The 22758-nt window shown below is 37.5% G+C and overlaps 1 protein-coding gene across 5 annotated transcripts in view; it reads right to left on the reverse strand.

Annotated features, from left to right (window-relative positions):
• The window catches only part of PCSK5 (proprotein convertase subtilisin/kexin type 5), a 264454-nt gene that overhangs the window by 228860 nt on the left and 12836 nt on the right, over positions 1-22758 (reverse strand). For 2 of the 5 annotated variants that reach the window (XM_052701373.1, XM_052701377.1), the window contains exon 2: positions 7137-7241. In XM_052701373.1, coding sequence (XP_052557333.1) covers positions 7137-7241 — 105 coding nt within the window. Of the gene's footprint in view, positions 1-7136; positions 7242-19148; positions 19211-20150; positions 20247-22758 lie in introns of those variants that run through there. The other 3 variants (XM_052701376.1, XM_052701375.1, XM_052701374.1) reach the window with 3 other exon arrangements.

The raw sequence follows: 22758 nt of genomic DNA on the forward strand, positions 1-22758 counted from the left end.
CACGAAAAAATATTTAGGTCCTAAGTACTTTAAAATTCTAAAGAGAGATGCTAAACATTAATGCCAGCATAAAATTTCAAATTAGGTATAGTATGCACTGGACTTTTTCCTGAATTCAACCATTGGGACAGCACTGCAGTTCCAGTAAAGGCAAATGGAAATTGTGACCACTGTCACAGGGACACAGGTTAGATCTAGGTTTTAAGATACCAGAAGGCAGTCTTCCATTGAACTTCTACAGGTAACAATGAAAAAATGTATAAAACCGTTTTCCCTGATTTTTCCTCAAATTCTAGAAACTTAAGAGGAATATTTAATTTTTAATCTTAAATCTAACCGGTAATAAATGTTGCACTGCTTAACAGCCATTTCAGAAATATTTATTCCCTATACAGCATAGGGAAACACTGAAAGAACACCTGCTATACAGCAAGTATCCCCTGAGCAGAGTTTTCCTTCTAATGAACACTTCTGTGTTAATTTAAAAGGTCATAAACGAAATTCTGTAACATGATCTAGACTGTAGTCACAAATATTGCCACTGATCCTAACTTCTGCTTCACATATTTACTGAAAATATATTTTTACAGCCTAACACATGCCTTGAAGTAAAAGCAAAGTGAGTCCAGTTGGCATGCCCCTCAAGTCCATCAAGTGCAGAGTGGTCAAAGAACAGAATTTCTGAAAAGTCAACAGTATTTTTAAACAGCTCTGAGCTAAAATCCAGCTAATTTTAAAAGTCATTAATACTTATGTTTAAGACACACACTGCTTTGAAAATTTCAGAATAGTTTGTGCATTTTTTCTTAATAGAGTGCATCTCTTGCAAAGCTCTAGTATTTTTTTAATATTTAATTTTGTGTCTTGAATTTTCCAAAACCAGAAGGTCCAAAGCTGACAGACTCGAGAGACCAACATGACCTGCCTCATTTTGAATATTTTTGTCTCAGGACAGTTTAGCTACTTCTTTTAGAGATGGCTGAGCCACTGCCTACCTCTTTAGGGTCTGACACCATTTTTTTCATTGACAATGAAGCAAAGCGAATGCAACAGCAGCTCTACCACAATCTCTGTAAACTATTTAATGATGGAATGGGATATTTGCTGCCTGGTCTCATGCATTAGGCTTTGATAGCACACTACTGGTTAAAATTACAACCCCATACCTTCCCACTTTCAAACTAGTCTTCCAGTTTCCCAGCCCAACTCAACATCAGCTTAAGAAAATAACTACGAAAATAGCAAGAGAACACCATTCTGCTGAATTTACTTTTCATTCCTCAAACCATTTGCTACACTAATTAGGAATTGGGCCAGATAAAACCTCTAGACTAATCTCTAACTCTTGCCCAACAGCTAACAGTGAGATTGACATTGCCGGAGAGTTCTGTAAAATGACTTTGTCAACAGAAAATTAGTATATTCTGAAATCTAATATTTCTTTCTAATATACAAGCAGTTGGGGAGCAGAGGGAACAAAACCCCTTTGAGGCAGGTGCAGTAATTAAGACAAAACTGAAGTAAGTATAGGTAATGAAACAATCTATGTTAAAAAAAACTTCAATATTATTTGAGTGGTTATTTTCATTTTTCTTTTCCTAAAACAATATTACACAAAATTCATATTGGCCTTTTTTCTGCTTTTAGTAGAAAACATCAAAAGGTAATTTCATTGGGTAGCTGCCATGATTATTTCTTAATCACGGTTTCTTAAGTGCTAATAAAAAAAGTCCGCTATCACATGAATATTGTAGTAGAATCAGACATTAACAGATTTCACAAATAAGCCTCAATCCCTTTAATATTATGATTAACATTAATTAAATAATTCTTCTTATTGTAGATAAATGAAGAAAAATCACTGTTACTCAACCAAATTTTCTAATTGAAGAGCCATCAACTCCTGCTAGAGCAGTAATGGATTTGGCCTGCACAGTACATGGGGACAGCCACATATGCAATACATTCACTTGATACTATGTGAATGTGCTCTGGATTAAGCCTTTCATCTTTAGGTTTCTGCCACACAATGTTTAGCTTTGAGATGGGTTCGCATTATCCACAGGCCAAACATGCCCCCTATGCTGGAAAGGAACGCTGCTGTTTAGGTTGCTATTCCCTAGATACGGCTGGCCTGAAGAGGTCAGTTTGTCAGTGTCAGTTTGTCACTAGACAATCTTTAAACATCCCTTATAGCTGAACTATTTTGTTCTGTTTCATTCCTCAGAAAAAACAAGGTGTTTCATTCCACCCTCATCAATACTTCTGGTGTTGTTTTGGTGCAGGCAAGGAAAAAACTCACTTTATGACATGGCTATTGCTTGACTCTAGTACTCTCGACACTGGTGTTTGTCACCATGCTTTTCTCTTCTAGGTCTAGTGACATTGCTAATGGCAGTCCAAGCTGGCTCATCAATGAAAATCAGTCTGATTTTCATTTCACTGTAGCCTCAGTGGAGTACAAGGCATTGATTCCCACTGAAGAAACCTTCCCAAAGACTTTTGCAGGTAGAGAACATGGTAATGTAATGCTAACATAAAGGCATAGACTTCAATAACTATTACACTAACAAAATACCAACTATCTCATGCAAACTTTAGAGCAACATGATGAGCTTAGATCAGTGCTAATTATAGAAGGATTTGATTCAGTGAACAGTGACCCTTGTATCTCAGAAAGTACCACAAAAAGATCCAAGCTGCAGGTCTATTTACTCACATTTACACAAAACTTTCTAACACTTTGGAGAAAGGTACCAAAGGGAGATGTTCCTGTGCCTTCTCGCACATTGTAATTCTGTTCATGCTCTAACTTACTGGCAACTGGCTTCTTGAAACACTAAGTTTGATTCTTGATTTTGACTAAGCTAAAGCCTTACTCACATAAAAGCTCTTTGAGGAAATTAAATAAAGAATCCACAGTGGTATATACTGCATTACTTACCAACTAACTTAAACTCCCCAGCTAAACTCTACATGTGGAAGTCATCATGACTCCCTATTATTTCACTACCACGTCGTATTGATTCTTTGACCTGTGAGCGCTAATGCAGATTGCAACTACGCAGGCAGACATCAGTAACTCACCTGGTCCCAGTGTTTAATACTGCTGTTGCTCTGTTTGGCTAACAAAATCTTTTAGTTTGCTAATGAGGTAGCACTTAGCAGTGCAGAATGAAACACAACCTTTCCCGTTAACAGCTTCTTATCAAGAGCTTCTCTAAGATTTCACTCCAATAAGTCTGCTTATTAAAACTGGGATTTTAGTATGATAATAAACTTCTTCATTCCTGCTGAATTTTGTGTCTTCCACATCAAGCACAAATAATTTTTTTTTCTTAGACAGCCTCACACTCCAATCTCAGCACATTTAGACTCATGAACAACTGGAAAACACAATTTGATGATGCACATTGAAAATTTTGACCCTCATCTCTATTTGCAATAAACATTCTAATCCAGTGATCAAATGTGTTGCTGTCCAAGACGGGCTCCACAAGCAGTGGCATATTCTTTACCAACACAAGACCATAACCTTGTGGTGAAATCTATCCTTTCTCCACCTCTTTAAACATCAATCTCCTGCACCAAATCATGGTATTATTTAGCAGAGTGAACTGGCACAACCCTTGCTACACAGCCACATGGTGAAACATTTACTCCTGGCTTCTCCCACTGTGCTCCCCTCTGCCCTCTCATGAATACCCGTAATATTCCACCAGTATTAGAGGAAGGATTCTGCTGTTACTGTTTATCCTCTGAAGGCTGCCCAGACAGCTTGTTTCTGGCTCCTCAGAGATGTGCCTGCTAATGTTTCATGTGCTGCTGCCACCAATCCTACTAAGCTCATGATGGCAGAGGTAGAACATTCTCAATGAAAGTGAGACTGGACATCCTTCACTTTCAAGTGATGAGGGAATCTGCATCAGCAGCTAGGAGTTCAAACTCAAAATAAACCTACTCGAAATAATTTTTTTTAAAAAAGTAAGATGTCATCTTGGTTCATACTGACAAACACTAATGCTGTAATGATTTCCCTATTAGTAAATGTGGTATTTTACTAGAAGTCAAATTATTATTTTTAGACTTTGCAGCATTCTTATTCACCACATTTTTTGTTAAATTTCTGTTATGATGCAAAGCATTGTGGGAACCTCATAAGCAAAGCGGAAAAAATTTGAGTTTGTATGTACATGGATTTGAACATTTTATCAATCTTTAAACAGCATTTCATCCACTTAAAAATTTTATTTTTCTAGATTATTGCTTTATCATTCATTCAGTACTTGATTCTGTGGGACATTTTCCTCCATACAAGTCACAAATTTTATTATCACAGCCCTTCACTACAAACTCTTCACCTCACATAATAGTTTATTGTACGAAAAGACAACCTTCACATGTATACTGTCCACTTAACTTCCACATACTATCGTTATGTGCAAGGTGCTTCAACTATACTATGTCATCAGAACTGTAATTTCTTCAGTGACAGAAGAATTCCACTGGAGTTTCTACATGTTTTGTATTGATATACAACTTGATTTACACAGCAAGGTTGCAATCCTCCTTTCATACCTCCATTTCACTTAGTGTATCATTACTTCACCACTAGTGCACCACATTTTTTCATTCCTTCCCTTGGAAATGCTCAATTAGTTTGATTCCAGGGGAGAGTCTGCCAGCAATAAACTCATCTATTCCATATCTGAATTAGAGCTTCATGATACTTTTCAGTTATGCACCAACTCTGTCTGTCTTCTCCACTCCGTTTCATTTTTCATTCCTGCTCCCTTTGTTTCACAAGTAACCAAAACAACATTACTGAGCAAACTCTATGGAGCTAAAAAAGGCTCTCAATTCATTGCATGGTGCTTTCAGTGACCCCTGCCAAATGCCAACCACAGATATCACATCAGATGGAGAGACCAGAATCCTCTGTAGTAGATTTCATTGAGTGCTTAGCTTAGCTTTGACAAATGGTACTAATCTTTGTCCTGACACAGACTACTTTTTGCTTTTCTAACAGCATGTAGAAAACACCATGCAATTATATCAATGAATACAAAAGGTGCTGTGGAGATAGTTATGTTTCAAATTTTCTACATGATGATATATGTTATGAACATTAAAACCCCACTAATACATTTCTTCTTAAAACTATCTGATCCATTTCACCTCCGAGTGACAACCTGCAGTATTTCTAGGCAAAGATATGTACGATAGCAGTCAAAATCACGTTACAGTGCACATCCTTTATCTTTTCATCTAAATGCCAAGTAATGTTCACTTAATGCTGAGACAATTGACAAAATGTGTAATATACACATCTTCCATTTATGTTCCCTGTTGAACATATTCATACAGTTTTTAATAGTGTCAAGATTCCTTTCTAGAAGAAAGACCACGCCAAAGATCATCAAAGCAATTCATTAAATGAAATCTGTAACAGCAGCATTTTACACTAACTGTATATATTACCAGTATATCCTATATATCTATTTATCTTCCCTCTTATGGCCAGACAGTGAAATCGAATACAATCCACATAAGCAGTTTAGAAATGCCAAATATCAAAATCCACTCCTACGGGTAACTCAAGCAAGGAATTTCCCCTCAATAAAAACTCCATCATTTGAAATTTCATAAAGGAGCAAATTAGCGACTCACATCTAAAGCAAGCACAGATCAAGCAATTGTGTGTACATATTACACAGAGAGGATTTTAGGCATTAAGTAAACTATCATTAAATGATTTGGAAAGTACACAAACCTTAGTGTTTCCTTATTCACAAATACGCATGCCATCTAATCTGCCGCAAATATTGGCATTAGATACAGTGACAATCATAAATATAATGATGTATAATACCAGTCCTTTAACATTCTCAAAGCCATGTGATGTGGCTTTTTTAAGATTAAAACTTTCGTTTTTAAAAGGTCCAGCTTATGCAGTGTAATTGAATTTCCAATCCACTTCAATAATCCTGAAATGTTATATGCACAAACTGGCTTTAGGTCTACAGATACATGACCATATTTTGACATGTCTATGGCTGCACAATAATTTCCAAGCACGAATTCAGTGGAGCAATGAAGAGGCGAATACCAAACATGTTACTAGATCATGGTATTGGACTGTCAGCTTCTTTTTGGTTATAGAATCATTTACAGGGCTGACTACCCTGCACAGCCCTCACTCGGGTTTCTCAGTATTGCAGTGATATTTAAAAACAATTCAGAAATTGGACAGAAAGACCCCTGTACATGCGGCAGCACAGAATACAGAATATGGGACAAGATGTAAATGCTGAAGCATGGAACATGCTGGAAAATAAATTATGGCCATATTTCTGTGCTGCTCTGTGCCACAGAATTCCTCTCAGCTTTGGCCACAGTAAACAGGGCCGGGTGCCATTGGCACAGAGGAGTGTAACAGCAAGAAGTCGTGGTGGTACATGCATGTGAACCTGTACGTATGTAAACCGCTGAACCTTTGGGAGCATGGGAAACAGCATGGGCTGATGAAAATGTGAACACTTTCCCTTCCTTTTGCAGCATCACCAGTTGTAAGTGCAGTGCTGTTGGAAGGATGAGTCAGTTTTGGCACTCACAGGAACAGATACATACAGCAGTCAAACAGTCTTTTACTTTTCATATTTTTTTAAATAAATCAAGCAGATCTTAAAATTATGATTGGAACTACCGGAAGAGACCACAGAAAAGATTTTTCTTATATTAACTCCTCATTAACCCTTGAAGAAAAAGAGCAGGAAAAAAATGACAAACTTTCTTCCAAGCATTGACACCATCCTATATTGCTCACCTTCACTTCAAATTGGTTTACAGAGTTACACATGTGCTTCTGCAAAAAAGCAAAGCACAATGACCAGTACATTAAGAAAATTCCTATACTGCTCCATAAATATGCTGGACATTATCATCCAAGAATAGCACACTCTTGATAGCATGGTATTGTCTTCACTACATTTTAATTGGAAGCAGAACCTTAGCAAACAGATTATGTGTCAGTTCTTGTAATGCTATATACCATTCAGGTAAGCATCTCATGGTATGATATTTCATATAAAATATGCAAAGGCTTTTGCCTCCAACACGTAGGTGGATATTCTTACCTTTGGTTCCATTGAAATGAAGCTGTGGGTACCTCTACTTGAGAGAACTGACCTTTTAATTGTTTTACTATGGTAAAAGTGGTAGTAATCCTTCAGTGTTCCAATCTGTAAGGGGAGAGATGAAAAAAAGAGAAGGAGATTTAATTTATGGAAAGCAGTTTTCTGTTTTTCATTTTTAAAGTCTATAAATTATGCAATTTCCTGCCATGCTGAAATGTTACTTGAACCCGGTGATCATCTTTCAAAAGAAGGACATATGATATGAAATGGATGGAGTGTCCTTGAGGCATTAACTGCATAACCAAAGATTATAATTGAGCTGCTCAGTCTGTCTGTATCTACCTTCTTAATGTTTAATTTATATGCAGTACTTAAAGTAATTCTGTATCAATCTATATCCAAACTGTCTTCAAATGGCAAGTATAAAAGTCATCAAATGACTATACAGCCATTAAAAAGCATTCCATCTAGTTTGCTTCAGTAGCTGTACTATAAAATGCACTAAATTTGGTTATTTATATAATTAACTTACAAAAAGCATGTTCACAGCATCAGACTATACAACAAGCATGGGCTCCTCTCTTGGCCAAATGTGATCAAAGAAGAAGTAGAATAAAGAAAAGTGAAAATGTTAACCTCTTAAGATAGAAACTAGTTTGAAGTACAAAATCAAATTAGGCAAAGTTGTACATTTCACAAAAGTACACTATTTTTTATGCATCCTGTCATCACACAGTAACAATACAGGTGTTAAGTGGAGACAGACTGCAAAATTTGAAAAAGAAATTTCCCCACTAGTCTCACCAAAAAAAAGAAATTCTTAACGTGAAACTTTAGTTTCACAGACCTATAAACAAACATTCAGCATACATCACTCTGAAAGTAATGCCTCCCATTTATTTCCATGGAAACTACAACAGATACGAGAACAATCGCACAAGAACAAATTCTCACATACAACGCAGTAGTTTTCAACATAGTCACCACCATTCTATGTGCTTTTACCAGCCATGAACAAGAGAACAAATGATGCACTCATAAATATCTGCACTGGTGGAAATGACCACTGTTTCACAGCTATTACGACAATATCACTGCTATGAAAATGTTGCCCATTCAGACCAACTTTCACTGCGCTCACATCCACTGTGTGGTCCCCAGAGATGTTCAGCAAGCATTGATAAATGTCAGTGGGAGCCATTTTTCCTGCACGGAGGAATGACACATCTAAGCTCCATCCACGTCCATGCTTCCATGTCAGACATCATTTTGTCATACTGCCCCTCTACTGCTATCTGCCACATGGCAAAAAATATAGCAGAATATTGGTGGAAAGGTTCAATTTCTACTGCCGTACCACCAACATCCACTTCTGATAATGTCGGCCAAGATAATAAAATAGGAGGCATTACTTTAGGAGCAACCCTGTTATTGAGGGAGAACATTTCATCAAGTTGTGAAATTTTAGTAAATCTTGTAAGACGCATAATAATTTAGACAAAGCTTCTTTAATGGTGAACAAAAAAAGGACAACAGATCTTACTGTTATTTCAAGTTATAAGATGAAGCAATTTTGGCAAACTGTCTTGGTTTTACAGATGAACATCAAAAAAGATGGAGCAACAAAGATCCCATATTTTAAATTTGTATCTGTAAGAATACACATCCAGCAAATTTGGTTGCTTAACATTAAATGTTCAAGAAGAACTGGAAACAAGCCACTGAACTCCAAAAATACGCTTTTAGAGTGTTAAAAAACAAAAATCTTGAGAAAATCAAAGTAAAGCTAAGAAATACTGACAGATCTTTTTTGTTGTCACAAAGCACTTGTACATTTTATCTTGAAGATGTAAGTGGAACTGGGAATGAAAGGAAAATTTTTTACAAAAAGAAAAAAAAAAAATCCATCTACCGTACAAAGAGTCCATCTATTGGGAAAAATAACATCAGGGTCATACTCATCACTGTTCAGTTGATACAACAGTATCTCCCTTTCAGGAAGAATCTTTTTTTTTTTTTTTTTTTTTTTTTTTTTGAAGTACAATATCAAAAACTTCAGTCAATACAAGTTGGTTCATCACAAATTAAATATGAATTGGTTTGACTAAGCCTAAGTTAAATATACTAGCACTGGAATACTAATCTCCATGCTGTCTTCTGTCTGAAAAGGCAATTCAAGCTTAAGTGGTGTCAATCTGTCTCGTGGAAAAGCCTGGTCTCATATCTACATGGGCATAACTGTGAATAAAGCTGCTTAAAACATACATGTGGAAGCTTTCTCATGGACAGCTCAAAGAGCAGAAGCATCCTAGGACTTCTGAGGTCACCCACACATGGTCCGCTGTGGACTGAAGTCTGTTACCTGTGCTACAGCAAATAGAAGTTCTCTGTTCACAGACCAGCATATTCCTCTGGTGACATAAGGAGCCACACAGCCCAAGTCGCAGAAGGTAAAGGCAGTGATTGGAAGAATGAAGAACCATTCACTACAGAAGATAATCAGTTTCAGGACCATCTAAAGAAGCTGAATGCGCACAAGTCCATCTGAACTGATAAGATACGTTTGAGGGTCCTGAGAGAACTCGTGAATGAAGTTGCTAATCCACTATCCATCATTTCTGAGAAGTTGTGGCAGTCCAGTGAAGCCCTCACTGACTGGAAAAGGGGAAACAATCTCAGTTTTCACAAACACAAAAAAGAAGGCACCAGGGAACTACAGTCCAATTAGCCTCACCTCTACATCCAGCAAGATAGTAGATCCTCCTCAAAACAATGCTAAAGCATGAGGAAAATAGAGAGGTGATTGATGACAGCCAACATGGCTCCACTAAGGACAAATTATGCCTCACAAATGTGGAGTTACAGTGTTGTCGGAAAAGGGAAGATCAACTGAGGTCAGCTGCCTGGACACAGTCTGTATGACATCCTTGTCTCTAAATCGAGGAGACAAAGGTTTAACAGACGGACTGTTTGGTGGATAAGAAATAGGCTGGATGGTTGCACTCAGGAAGTTGTAGCCAACAGTTTGACATCTAAGTGGAGACCAGAGACAAGCAGCATTTCTCAGGGGTCATTTCTGGGACCAGCACTCTGTAACATGACAGCTGAATCAAGTACAATTTCCGAAAATTTCGTAAAATCATCACAGAATCATAGAATGGCTTGAGTTGAAAAGGACCTAAGAGATCATCTAGTTTCGACCCCCCTGCTATCTGCAGAATTGCTAGCCACTAGAACCACTAGACCAGGCTGCCCAGAGCCACATCTAGTCTTGCCTTGAATACCTCCAGGGATGGGGCACCCACAACCTTCTTAGCAAACCTGTTCCAGTGTCTTATCACCACCTATTTGTCATGGATACCAAAGCTGGGTAGTGCAGTTGACATGTTGGAGGAATGTCTCTCACAGGGACCTTGAGATGCTTCAGAGGTGGGCATATGGGAATCTCATGAAGTTCAATAAGGCCGAGTAAAAGGTGCTGCACAAATACAGGCTGGGCGATGAGTGGATTTAGAGAATGACTTAGTGGTGCTGGTTGATAAGAAGCTCAACATGATCCAGAAATGTGTGCTTTCAGCCCAGAAAGCCAACCATATCCAGGGCTGAATCAAAAGAATTGTGATCAGCACATCATTCCACTCTCATGGAACCCCAGCTGGAGTAACTACTCTGAGGCCCACAGTATAAGAAAGACACAGATCTGTTGGAGTGAGTGCAAAGGCCACAGGAATGATTAGAAGGCTGAAGCACCTCTCCTATGAAAACTGGCTGACACAGTTGGGTTTCTTTAGCCTGGAGAACAGAATATTCTAGGGAAGATCACAGCAGAATTGCAGTACATAAAGGAGGCCTACAAAAAAGCTGGAGCCTGCAAAACAAATCTCTTTTTTAGGAAATGTAGTGATGCAGCAAGGGATAGTGGCTTTAAACTAAAAGAAGATAGATTAAGCTTAGATATAAGGAAGAAATTCTCCATGGTGAGGGTAGAGATGGAATATGTTGTCCAGAGAACTTGTAGATGCCCCCCAACTGGAAGTGCACAAAGCCAGATGAATGAGGCTTTTAAGTAATTTGGTCTATCGGAAAAAGTCTCTGCTCAAGGCAGGAAGGCTGGAACTACACAATACTTCAGGTCCCTTCAATCAGAACCATTCCATGATTTTGTGATTCTATGATTCTATTATACAGTCTCAGTCAGAACAAAAAGCGGCTTTGATGCTGATTTTAGTCCTAAGGAAAATAATGGACATTCCTGTACACAGTTATGCTGCTGCATAACTTGTGACTGCACTAACAAGGGTTTATTCTCAGCTTAACAGCCTGTAGGACATTGAAGAACTCAGCATCAGGCCACATATCTGAATTATTATTATTTGTGTCAGTCGCTGAAATTTGGTGCCAGAGTTAGTACCAATATGGGTGATGAACTCTCACAAGTCAAAAGTAGTCTGATGAGTCAGTTCGTGAATGTTACTGGGACTCACTGACATAAGGCTGAGATACTAACTGCTGGGAAGTGATGCTCCACAAACAGTGAGGTGCATATTCATTGTACCAGAATACTCTTGTAATGGATACATATCTTTTCAGGACTTTGCTGTCACCACCATGAATTACTACTATGTGCACAGAATAGTATTTGTGCCTGTACACAAGAATACGCATTACTGAAGAAATATACCTCAAGTGGGTAATTGTATTTTATGACTGCACAAAACTGCATAAACAGAAACTTTCTGCATTTTAAGGAAAACAACCTTTCATCTGCTTTCATGCTACACAGATCTCAACATCACTCATTCTGCGTGCTTTGTTTTACACTTGCTTGGAGAGCTGGGTTTGTCTGGGTGTTTTGTTTTTTTTTGAGGATAAACTGTAGCTCGAGGATATCCACCACAGCAGAAAGATGCGCGGCCTTACTGCACTCCTACTACTTAGATATACTAGCCACTCAGAAGAGACTGAAGGAATATACAGGCTCTACATTCCAACAAAAGGAGAAAAGTCTGTCGCTGTCTAATGCTCAATGGCTGCACTTCCTTGGACACCTTGTACTTAAGAGATAGAACTAAACCCACTGAATTAAGCTTCAAAATTATAATGCAGTATCTTCCAAGCATGACCAATTCTCATATAATAATAATTATTAAAAATAACAGTAGTAACAATAAGAAAGGCAATATAATAATGAGAGCTACAGCTTTACTTTACAACTGTCAATTAAATAAAGAGATCTCTAACCTTTTAAATGGAATTTAATTCATACTCACTAACTGCCAGTGCCTCCCACAGTAAGGTAACACCAGTGTTATTAAAAATTTTATTGCCCTCTTTCCCCTTAATGGGAATTTACTTAGACCTTCCAAATCTTTGGACTACTTGGAGAATAGTTTAACTATGGAAATATAGCACGATAAAACTTATCATTATGGATGTTCTTGTTAAATTGTTTTTTATAATTTAACTACCAGGTCTTACAGGCACTCTCAGAGGAAAAGAAATGTAAAGAAAGAAAGACCAGACTGCACAGCTAACCTCTTTAGAGACTGATGGCAATTTAGCTGTTATATTCTTGGGAAATCTTTGTAATCTCCTTTTTGAGCTGGGAGACATGATCTCTTTAAAATGAGGCTGAGGAACATTCCTGAGGAATTGCCAGGTGAAAAGCAAGGAGAATAGGTGACGGGGCAGGGGAGACCTACTCTCTTTGTAAGTAATCTTTAAGTAAGTAATCTTTAACACTGAAAATTTTAAATGGATATCTACATAAATTTTAACAGTAGTGTGCTACATTTATTCAAAGATAAAATAATTCATGGAAATAACTGTCCTACAGTATCACAGTGGAATCCCAACAAGCCAAAGCATCCACACACACACATTAGTTTAACATTTAGTAGGCCTTATTTTCTTTTCCTAAGCTGCAAAGATGGATATGTTGGAACAAGGGCCAAGCTTTCTAGGCTTTGTCCTTGGATTGTATTTCTCCCATCTGCAATTTCATATTCTAAAGTGGTATTAAGAAAATTTAGGACATAATTGCTAAGTGAATTCATCTACATTCATATGTGAATGTCCTCATAAACTCTGTGAGGAAACAGAAACACTAAAGTTGCCAGTTAAATGTACATTAAGTATCTATTTATGATCACCAAACTGACAGATATGATTAAGCTCTAAAACTACAACTGAAACTTCCATGCAGCAGAATATGAGCAGATGAGTTCTTCAAATTAATGGAAAGGAGCAGAAGAGATACTTTTCCAACAATTTCTTATTTAGCGAAATACAGAAATGTTTTTGTTTTTTTTTTAGCGTTTTATGTGTCACAGAAGAAAGTGCAGAGGAAATGATGTTTCAGAGAAAAAATTAACACATTTCAGTCTGAGAAGGTTGAAACAATGTGTTGATATTACCTCTGATTTTTTCCTTGCATCACATACCAGTGAAGCCAACAGAGTATCAAAAAGCATTTTAATAGAACAAAACATTGACACGGATTACAATACTGTTTATGCTTCTTTGGTGCACATGGAAGGTGTGTAGCCACAGCTCTAAATTTTGTTTTCTCTTGGCTCATTTTTATCCACAGATTAAAACAGGTTTATTGCTACTGAAGGAAACTTCTTTTCATTCTTTTGTCTCTACACAGTTAAGAAGTATCGCATATTTCATAACCAGGGGTCTAATCACAATGTTCAGAGAGCAGTGCAAATGCTATTAGTTATTCATAGACCTACTCAAACTAAAACATTCATACCTGTAAAGGGCATGTTCACCCAAGGCCTGGAACCTTGTGCTCCAAGAGCTGCAAAACTGTACACTGTTTTTCATTTGTTTTCTCCTGTAAAATACTGCACTACAGCAACCACACTTTACTAACCTTCTTCTCTCTTGCCCAGAGTACCCCTGCTGAGACAGCACTGACAAATCTCTGCCAAGTTGAGGCTGGAAGAAAAATTATCAAAAGGGTGGCTCAAAGCTGCTCTCTCCTCTGGCCTGCAGACTGAGATGGAGGTTTTATCTCAAAATTATAACCTCTAATTTTATTTTATTTTATTTTATTTTATTTTATTTTATTTTATTTTTTATTTTATTTTTTTTTTTGTCATCAGAATAGTGAATTTAACTTATTATATGTGATATAGAAGAAACAATGGCAAGGTTTGCCCACATATGCTACACCACAGTGAGGTGGACAACTGGCTCCCTTTCAATTCAGAACAATATAGGGCAATACAGAGCAATATATGCAATATTTTGGAGAGAAACACTGGTTATCAGGAACAAACTCAACCTAGAAGCTAAAATTCCAACCTGTAAGAAGAGGTCTCTGTCCAAATATTTAAGCTGTTAGCTAGTCTCCATATAGGAGATATGCCCATACAGGAGATAGTGAAGGAGTAATACTCTTCACTATCCTGCATGAGTTGAAACATCCTCTTAAACACTAGCAAAAAGCAAGCAAAAGCCACCAACAGTGCTGAAAACTATGGTCTTAACTCGAGCTGTAGAAGTAAGATAATATTACTCTGAGGTCAAGTACGAAGGGCAAAAATAATAATACTCAGTTTCTGTATAAGAGATAATCCGCACATTACACGAATCTACTGGATGGGAGAAAATAAAGGGCATTTGCAGTGATTCCAAACTTTATGAACGAGAAGAGTTTCAAGTAGTATAAGAAGCAAGGTGATGTTGGTATGAACACACAGTATCACCTCAGACTTCACTCAGACTACGCCAAAATCCTAGCTATGCTCCAGCTCTTTATATGGTTGAGGTAGGAATAACCTGGGAAAGTCACTTCAAAAGTAATGCCTCCTATTTATATATTTGGAAATTGTGACAAATACGGAGAGCACAATGACACAGTTTAATAAAGCAAATTGTCAGCTATAAAACACAAGTTTTCAAAACACTCTATTTTTTAACATAGCCATCACTGTGAGCTGTGCATTTTTACCAGCCACGAACAAGAGCCTGCACACCATGCTCATAAAAGTCTGCACCAGTGAAAGGGAACCACTGTCACTGTCGCCACAGCTGAAATATACCATCTACCACCTCACTGGGCTCACATCCGCTGTTTGGTCTCCATCAACATTCAGTGAGTGTTGATGAATGGCAATGGGTGCCATTTTTTCCCCACGGAAGAATTCAGTGATGCACCTCTATCTACTTCATATGCACTTCCATGGCAGACACCATTTTGTCAGACTGTCCCTCTGCTGCCATCTGTTCCAGAGCAACAACATGTAATGGAATACTGTCAGGAAAGTTCAACCTATACCACTATCCCAACAACACCCATGCCTGACACTGAGAGACAACATAAAATAGGAGGCATTACTTCTGGAGCAGCCCTCCTCACTTGCCATTTTGTATCTGCACTCCTCCCATGTTCCCTTTTGTATTTTCCCTTTTTATGGCTGCAAAGGGAACTGCTACAAAGTGAACTGCAAATTCATTTTGCCATTTCAGAGCAATGCCGCCCATCTCAAGCTGGACTTGACCTGATGTTTACCCCTCCTGTGCTACTCCTGCCTTCTGGAAACATTTTTCAGGTCTCCAAGATGGAAGTTCAGATACAATGAAACACTAACCAACATCAACTCCATGAAAAAAAAAAAGCTACACAGTAATCAACACCGCTTGCCCGGTTTCTTAAGATCTTCTTCCTGGAAGACAGAGAAGTTCAGCAAGAAAAATGAAAATCCCTCCTGAACCACCAGCATATGATCAACAAACAAAACTCAACACGGGCAAATAAACTAAACCACATTACCGTTATAACAGAAACATCATGTTTTCCATATAAATAAATCAAGTTGTATCTTTCCATATGTTAGGAATGTACTAGGACTTTACCCTCTCCTTCTGTTCAAATTAGGAGAAAAATGCACAACTTCACCGAATTAACAGATGCCATTCGTGACTTCTGTGTTTCTCCTTTGTGTTTCTGCTACTCTTACTTGTCCAGGCATTTGTGAACTAGAAAAGTACAGTTGAATTTCTAAACAGTCAATATCAAAAATGAATACCAAAGCCACCAAAATAAAATAGCTCTGAATTGTGCTCTTTTAGTTAAGAATGCTACTGCTCTTTCTTACATTCTGTTGCCACACTAAAACTTCCACTGGAAGAAGCAAAATAAAGCAATATGCATGCTACTCCAAAAGTAATGTCTACTGTTTTGGCTTGAGACACCAAAAGGTGGATGTGGGTGGAATGGCAGTAGGTGTTGAATCTTTTCATTATATTTCATTATATATTGTTGCTGTGTGACAGATGGCAGCAGAGGAGCAGTCTGACAGAATGGCATCTGACATGAAAGAGCATATGGAGCAAAGGTGTGTCACTGAATTCCCCCATGCAGAAAAAATGGAAGCCACTGGCATTCATCAACACTTCCTGAACATTTGTGAAGACCAAACACTGGATGTGTGCATTGTGAGGTGGTGGATGGTGAGTATCAGTAGTTGTAGCAGTGACAGTGGGAAATCTTTGCTGATGCAGATTTTTATGAGCGTGGCAGGCAGGCTCAAGTTCTTTGCTGATGAAAATGGACAGCTAACCATGGTGACAGTGTTGAAAACCAGTGCTCTGTAGTTCTGAATTTACTCTATCAATTAGTGTCATTGTACTCTATGAATCTGTTGTTGTTTCCACGGAAATAAACAGGAGCAACCCACCTATTTTAACTTTTCAGGTGATTTGATTAGTAGGACAAAAAAATAAAATAATGATAATAAAAAAAAAAAGCAGTTCTATTTTAATTCCTGATATCATTCTAAACCTGTATCAAAGCTGAGTTTTTTTCTAAGTCTTTTTGAAAATTTTAATACCAATTTGAGTCCTGATGTACATGTTAGAAAGCTTTAACATTCTCAGAGAGAAAAAAAAAAAAGACTGTAGCCAAACATATTCCAATGTGGATTACTGCTACAAAAACACTCATTTTTTAATAGGTTTTCTTTTCAAAGCTTTCTGTTGGGTTCTAGAACATAGCCTAAATGTATTTAAAGTATTAATTCCAAGCCATAATTAAATTGTAACTCAAATTACAATTTAAATTTAAATGTATGTATGTCACTCCAGAAGTACTGCTGCCTTTTTAGTTCTACAGAAACTACAAGATCCACCTCCAACATCATGGGCCAACATAACAAAGTAGCAGACATTATTTTTCTAGTTGCTCCCACATAATTCTAAATTAGTTGTCGTACTCTAAACTGTTTTTTACAATTCCAACATTCCACTTCTGTAAATAGAGAAACGTTCAACTCTAAATATATTTAGAAATGTACTTAGCAGTGCCAACCACAGTAATTTTCCTTTGCAATTAGTAATTGATTAATAACTTCTCTGAATTTTGGGTACACTGCACAAAACCGCATAAATCATACTTTCTGCATACAGGTTACTTTGTACAGCTGTATGATAAAATAAATAATGCCGAAAGAAATTTAGCTTTGGGGGATTTCAATACTTCAATTATCTCTTGATAACCTTATTTAGCTTATTCCTGAGGGAAACAGAAAAGTAAAAAACAAAAACAAACAAACAAAAAAAAACTTTTTTTTAAAAAAAAGCAATAGAAAATGTTTTACTTCATCAAAAAATAAATGTTTTGACTTGCAACACAACCAAGTTTTAGTACAGCTATCTTTGCAAGAATAGAAGGGTATCAAGGTATAGGAAGGTCGCTGGTCTTGGGAATTAATATGAACACATAAAATAAGTTCTGATATTAAAAAGATAAAAATCAGAACAGTATCAATAGCTTTATTCTAATACACACTCAATCACACTAAGAATTATTGATTTAATCTACCCTGCTAAACAGGATGAAAAATCCTTCCAAAGAGGATTGTGGCAGCTTTTTTGGATTATAAATTCATTCAAATCCTGTAGATTTTAGAACGAAGACCTTCCTGTCTTACCAATGGAGTTATGAAAGGAGAGAGTGGTTAGCTGATTTTCTTTAAAATAAAACTCCTTACACATTTGATCACATTTAATTATAAACAATGCTACTACTCTACCACTAAAAGCAGAAAACTGTGCACCCTCTGATCCTTGCTGCACAATATCTCCTCCTGAGAGACAAGGACACAAACATGTGCCCTTAGTGTTAAGCAAAGAAAGAAAAAGATGTAGCAGCTGGTAGATATCAGGACTCTACACTGACTATTCAACTCCAATCAGCAGAATTTTCACCACAGTAGTTGCAATGTCAGTAAAGGTTAAATGTATTTCCTGTCTAGGACTGACCAGAAGGTTTTGACTGTAAGAATAATGTTCAAATAAGTAGCTAAAAATTTATGAACACAGAGCTCTGTTTTTGCTTTTTGTTTTGTGAGAGTGGGATTGAGTTGCATGTTTGGTCTTACAAGGGAGGTGTTAGTCTGAAGTAGCTGGTGAGAGATGGGGAAGGAAGCCATTTCCACATCTGTCATGAAATTTTACAATCCAAGTACAACTATGGGCTTTTAAAAATTGCAATCCCAGTGCCTCTGAGAGCTCTAAGGAGGCATCACAGCAACTGGCAAGTTCACGTCCCTGTCAAATAAAGCAAAACAAGGTTGCTCAGCAACCTGTGATCATTGGTTTTCAGTTCCAGGGCAACATTAAGCATTTCATGAAAATTCTCAAAAGGAAATCAATTACTGACTCCTTTCCCATTAATCTTTTCTATTGTTTCTTTACAAAACACCAAGCAGTGCAATGTAAACTGATAGTTCATGCCCTTTTGTAAAGCCCAATGAGTCACTGCCTCATTTCTGTAAGTTAAAATGAGTGCAAGGAGCAGTGTATATATTTTCTTCTGTAAGAACAAGTTTAACCTTTCCAGCATTTAAAGAGACTACACCACAGCTATATACCCTCATCCATTATAAGTTCAAACTATGACAAATGTTGTTTGTATTTGCAAAGCTGTTAGGCGATATGGTAATGTTTGTTTCACTAAACAGCCCCCATGAGCATATATGAATAGGAAACAAACACCTTTAGCATTCTGAGCGGTCCACTGTGTTCTGAATTTTTTTCTCCTTTACTAACTCAGTACTCTGTAACATAAAATAACTAAATGATATATACTGCATTGCCTGAAACAGGCTTTGCTGTTATTTTATTGACTTCCAATTCTACTTCATGTTGTTTTACTGAACAAACATAAAAATGACAATGAGAGAAAGAAGACAGATACTCATGCCACACCGTGAATGTTTATTTAAATAGCAAACTGAACTCTATCTTATTAGCTACTCTGAACTGTATTACTGGTTTCCTCTAATCTATACTCTCTGATACGCAATTACAACAGAATAACGTAGTTTGACAAAGTTCTGACACCACTACTCCAGACATGAAATGAAAAGTATAGTTAATAAATAGGTGGAGTTTTTTTTCTAACAAAATACCACAGCAAGAGAAGTTTCACAGCAAAGAATGTTCATATTCCTTTTAAATCCTGATCATAAAATATTTAATAACCATCGTCCCTGTCCTGAAACTTGTAAACACCTGACCAGTCCTGGTAGGATCAAGTGCCTTCTCATTTACAAAACTGTAAATCAGAAATAACTCTGTTGAAGCTAATGGAATTTAAGAGGCATAAATCAAGGGAAATCAAATCCAATGGGAATACTTTTATGTGTAAGAGATTTAAAAACTGGGCACCATGTTAGATGCTCTCTTATATCTCTATCCAGTTGTTTAAACATCAGTATAAAACTCTTAAGCACATTAATAGCAAGAGAGTTTATAACATTCAAAATGACTAATGCATTGACCTACAGTAGTCTTACTGTTTCCAGTGAACATTTATATTGCCAGCAATAAACCTTTTCACACTGTACTTTGTCTTACAAATCCGAATTCAGGTCTCACTGGTCCTAGTAAGTACAATGTTTTCATTTAACTGACTTTCTCATGAGACTCGATTTAAGTAATTTCCTCCTCTATCACCAATATAATTTACAGAAGAGTAATAAAGAAGTGACTCACGGGAATACCTAGGACTGAGTCAAGTTCATCTATGTGGTATGTGTAGGCAGTAAATCCAATGCTCTTTTACAGCAAACCTACAGCACACTTCTTCAACTTTGTACTGTAACAAAGTCTGATGACCTACCACTCTGTACAGCAGGCTTAACCAAACACAGATAAACACACAATCTGTACAGAACCAGGCAGAAGACTGATACATTCACCAATCTTTTTTCATCAGTGCTGGTGCTATACAAAATTTATACTGTTTTGTATAAGAATGAGTTGCCAGTAACTATCAATTATATAAGCAAACTCCACATTCACGTGTAACCTCATTGATTTTGATAAGACATCTTGAACAACAATTATTCATATGAGTGACATTTTCTGAAGGGGATTTTTTTCATTTCTGAGGTTTAATAATTCAGAAAAATCTCTGACAAGATCTACAAGCACATGTAAAGAAAAAGCAAATGACAAATCAAAAACAATCACCAAAATCAATGTGTCATGTAGCATTCAAAATGTGTATGAAATAAAACATCATCACAACTAGTTTAGTGAGGGTTTCTAAAAAAAAAAAAAAAAAAAAAAAAAGATTACTTCTGTTAACTCTGTCCATAGTCAGGTATGATTCTACTGAGAATGGCAATCTCCAATCACAACAGAAAAAACACAGTGCATTAATTTAGAAATATACAGGTCTCTCCTGCTCTATCAGCTTCCATGTTGGGTGAAAAAGCTATTAATGTTAAGTTCAGCTTTGACTGGAATACATGGAATCTTCCACTGTGTTTAGTGGGAGCTGCAATAAGCGTTTAATTAACAAACTCAACTGTCTTGAATCCAGACATCAATGAGGAATAAGGTTTAAATGTTAGGTTAAGTTATCATCTTAGTGCCTAAGCTCCCATACCAGCTTTAAACTAAAGTTCAGATAAAAGTCAAGTAGAACTGAGAGCCAACTGTACCTCATGATGAAGTATCTAAATTTGTGAAAATCAATGACAAGCTTCAGGTCAAAGCTTTCATATAACATTCATTTTGCACATTCAAGCACTATTCCTTGGTGGCTTTCCTGTTTGGAGAGCAGAATCAGAATATCCAAGGGCTGGGTTTCATTTTTCAGTGAAAGGAAAAACATCCCCATTGCACATCTGTCATATTGGTGCCAAATTCCCTGAAACAGGGAAAAGTTCATCAGCTAGAATGGTAGTAATGAATTAGATAAAGCTATGTATTCTCTTTTTTATAAATATATTTATGTTTCCATTTTGAAATGTTGGTTTCTGTGCCTCACCAGTCCTACAAGGTCAGAAACATTAAGAAACAAACACAAATTTAATTCCATTATAATAACCACTAGAACTGCTCACTGTGTAGTTAAATGTGTCAGACTAATATTCCCAGTTCCCAGACATCATTCGCATTTCACAAGATGGAAATGGTATTTCTGCCTAACAGAGCTTCCAAAAGAGCAGCCTGTTGCAATGGTATAACCATTTATTGATAAGATGTGCATAGTTGCCTGTGCCAGAGTTCACTGTCTCATGTCTTCTTGAAGACTCTAACTCTTTTAGAAAACAAGTCTCAGCAACCCTGCTTTCTTCCAATTATCATTTTTTCACAGGCGATGGTTTTGTGACTTTTCAGCTGGGCACCAGCACCACATACTGGCCTAAGAACTATCAGGAGGGGTCTGTCGATGATGAAGGATATTTAAACTCCCCTAGTTGAAGGTCTGCTTGCTCAGAGAGGCAGAAAGGCGGAGTGGCAGTAATGCTAAGATGGGTGTGTGACAGAGAATCAAGGAATTCACATGAATTCTGTCATTCCGTCTCTACAAATTACTTGTATTTCAAATAAAAGCAGTGAACAAAATTATCCTAACATTGTGCTTTATGTCCAAAGGAGGTGAAAAATTTGGCTGAGAATGTAGTAAAATGGAATATCTCAAGAAGAAAACAGTGTCAAATTTAATACTGCAGTGCTAGTTGGGGCTGGAGCTGAGTGGCAGTGACAGGATAACTCTATCAGACACTGATACAATGAAAGGACCTGCAAGTACATTTCTAATATTCATGCTAAAAGGTAGTTGAGACCTTTACACATTGCAATAAAATCCCTTGCTGAGCTAAATTTCAGACACTCTCAGAGGTCTATTGAGAGAAGTGTTTTCCTTCAACAGCAGAAAAATCTAATCTGAGCTATAATACCAGGTATCTGTGCCGGCTCCTCTCTACTCCCCACTGGCAAAACTACTGCTCTGTGCACAGGATGGGGGTGGTTGGCTGGCTGAGAGAACACAGAGCTCATTCCATAGTCAGACTGTCGAGGTCCACTTCAGAGGGACCTTGACAGGCTTGAGGGCTGGGCTCGGGTGAACATAATGAGGTTCAACACGGCAAAGTGCAAGGTTTTGCATTTGGGCCGGAAGAACCCCAGGCACCCGTACAGGCTGGGAGGAGTGGGCCTTGAGAGCAGCTCGGCAGAGAAGGACCTGGGGGTCCTGATGGACGAGAGACTGAACATGAGCCATCAGTGCGCTCTGGCAGCTCGAAAGGCAAATGGGATCCTGGGCTCCATCAGGAGAGGGGTGATCAGCAGGGACAGGGAGGTGATT

Source organism: Tympanuchus pallidicinctus, unplaced genomic scaffold (genome assembly GCF_026119805.1).
Source record: "Tympanuchus pallidicinctus isolate F22 unplaced genomic scaffold, pur_lepc_1.0 scaffold4, whole genome shotgun sequence".
Classification (NCBI taxonomy): Eukaryota; Metazoa; Chordata; class Aves; order Galliformes; family Phasianidae; genus Tympanuchus; species Tympanuchus pallidicinctus.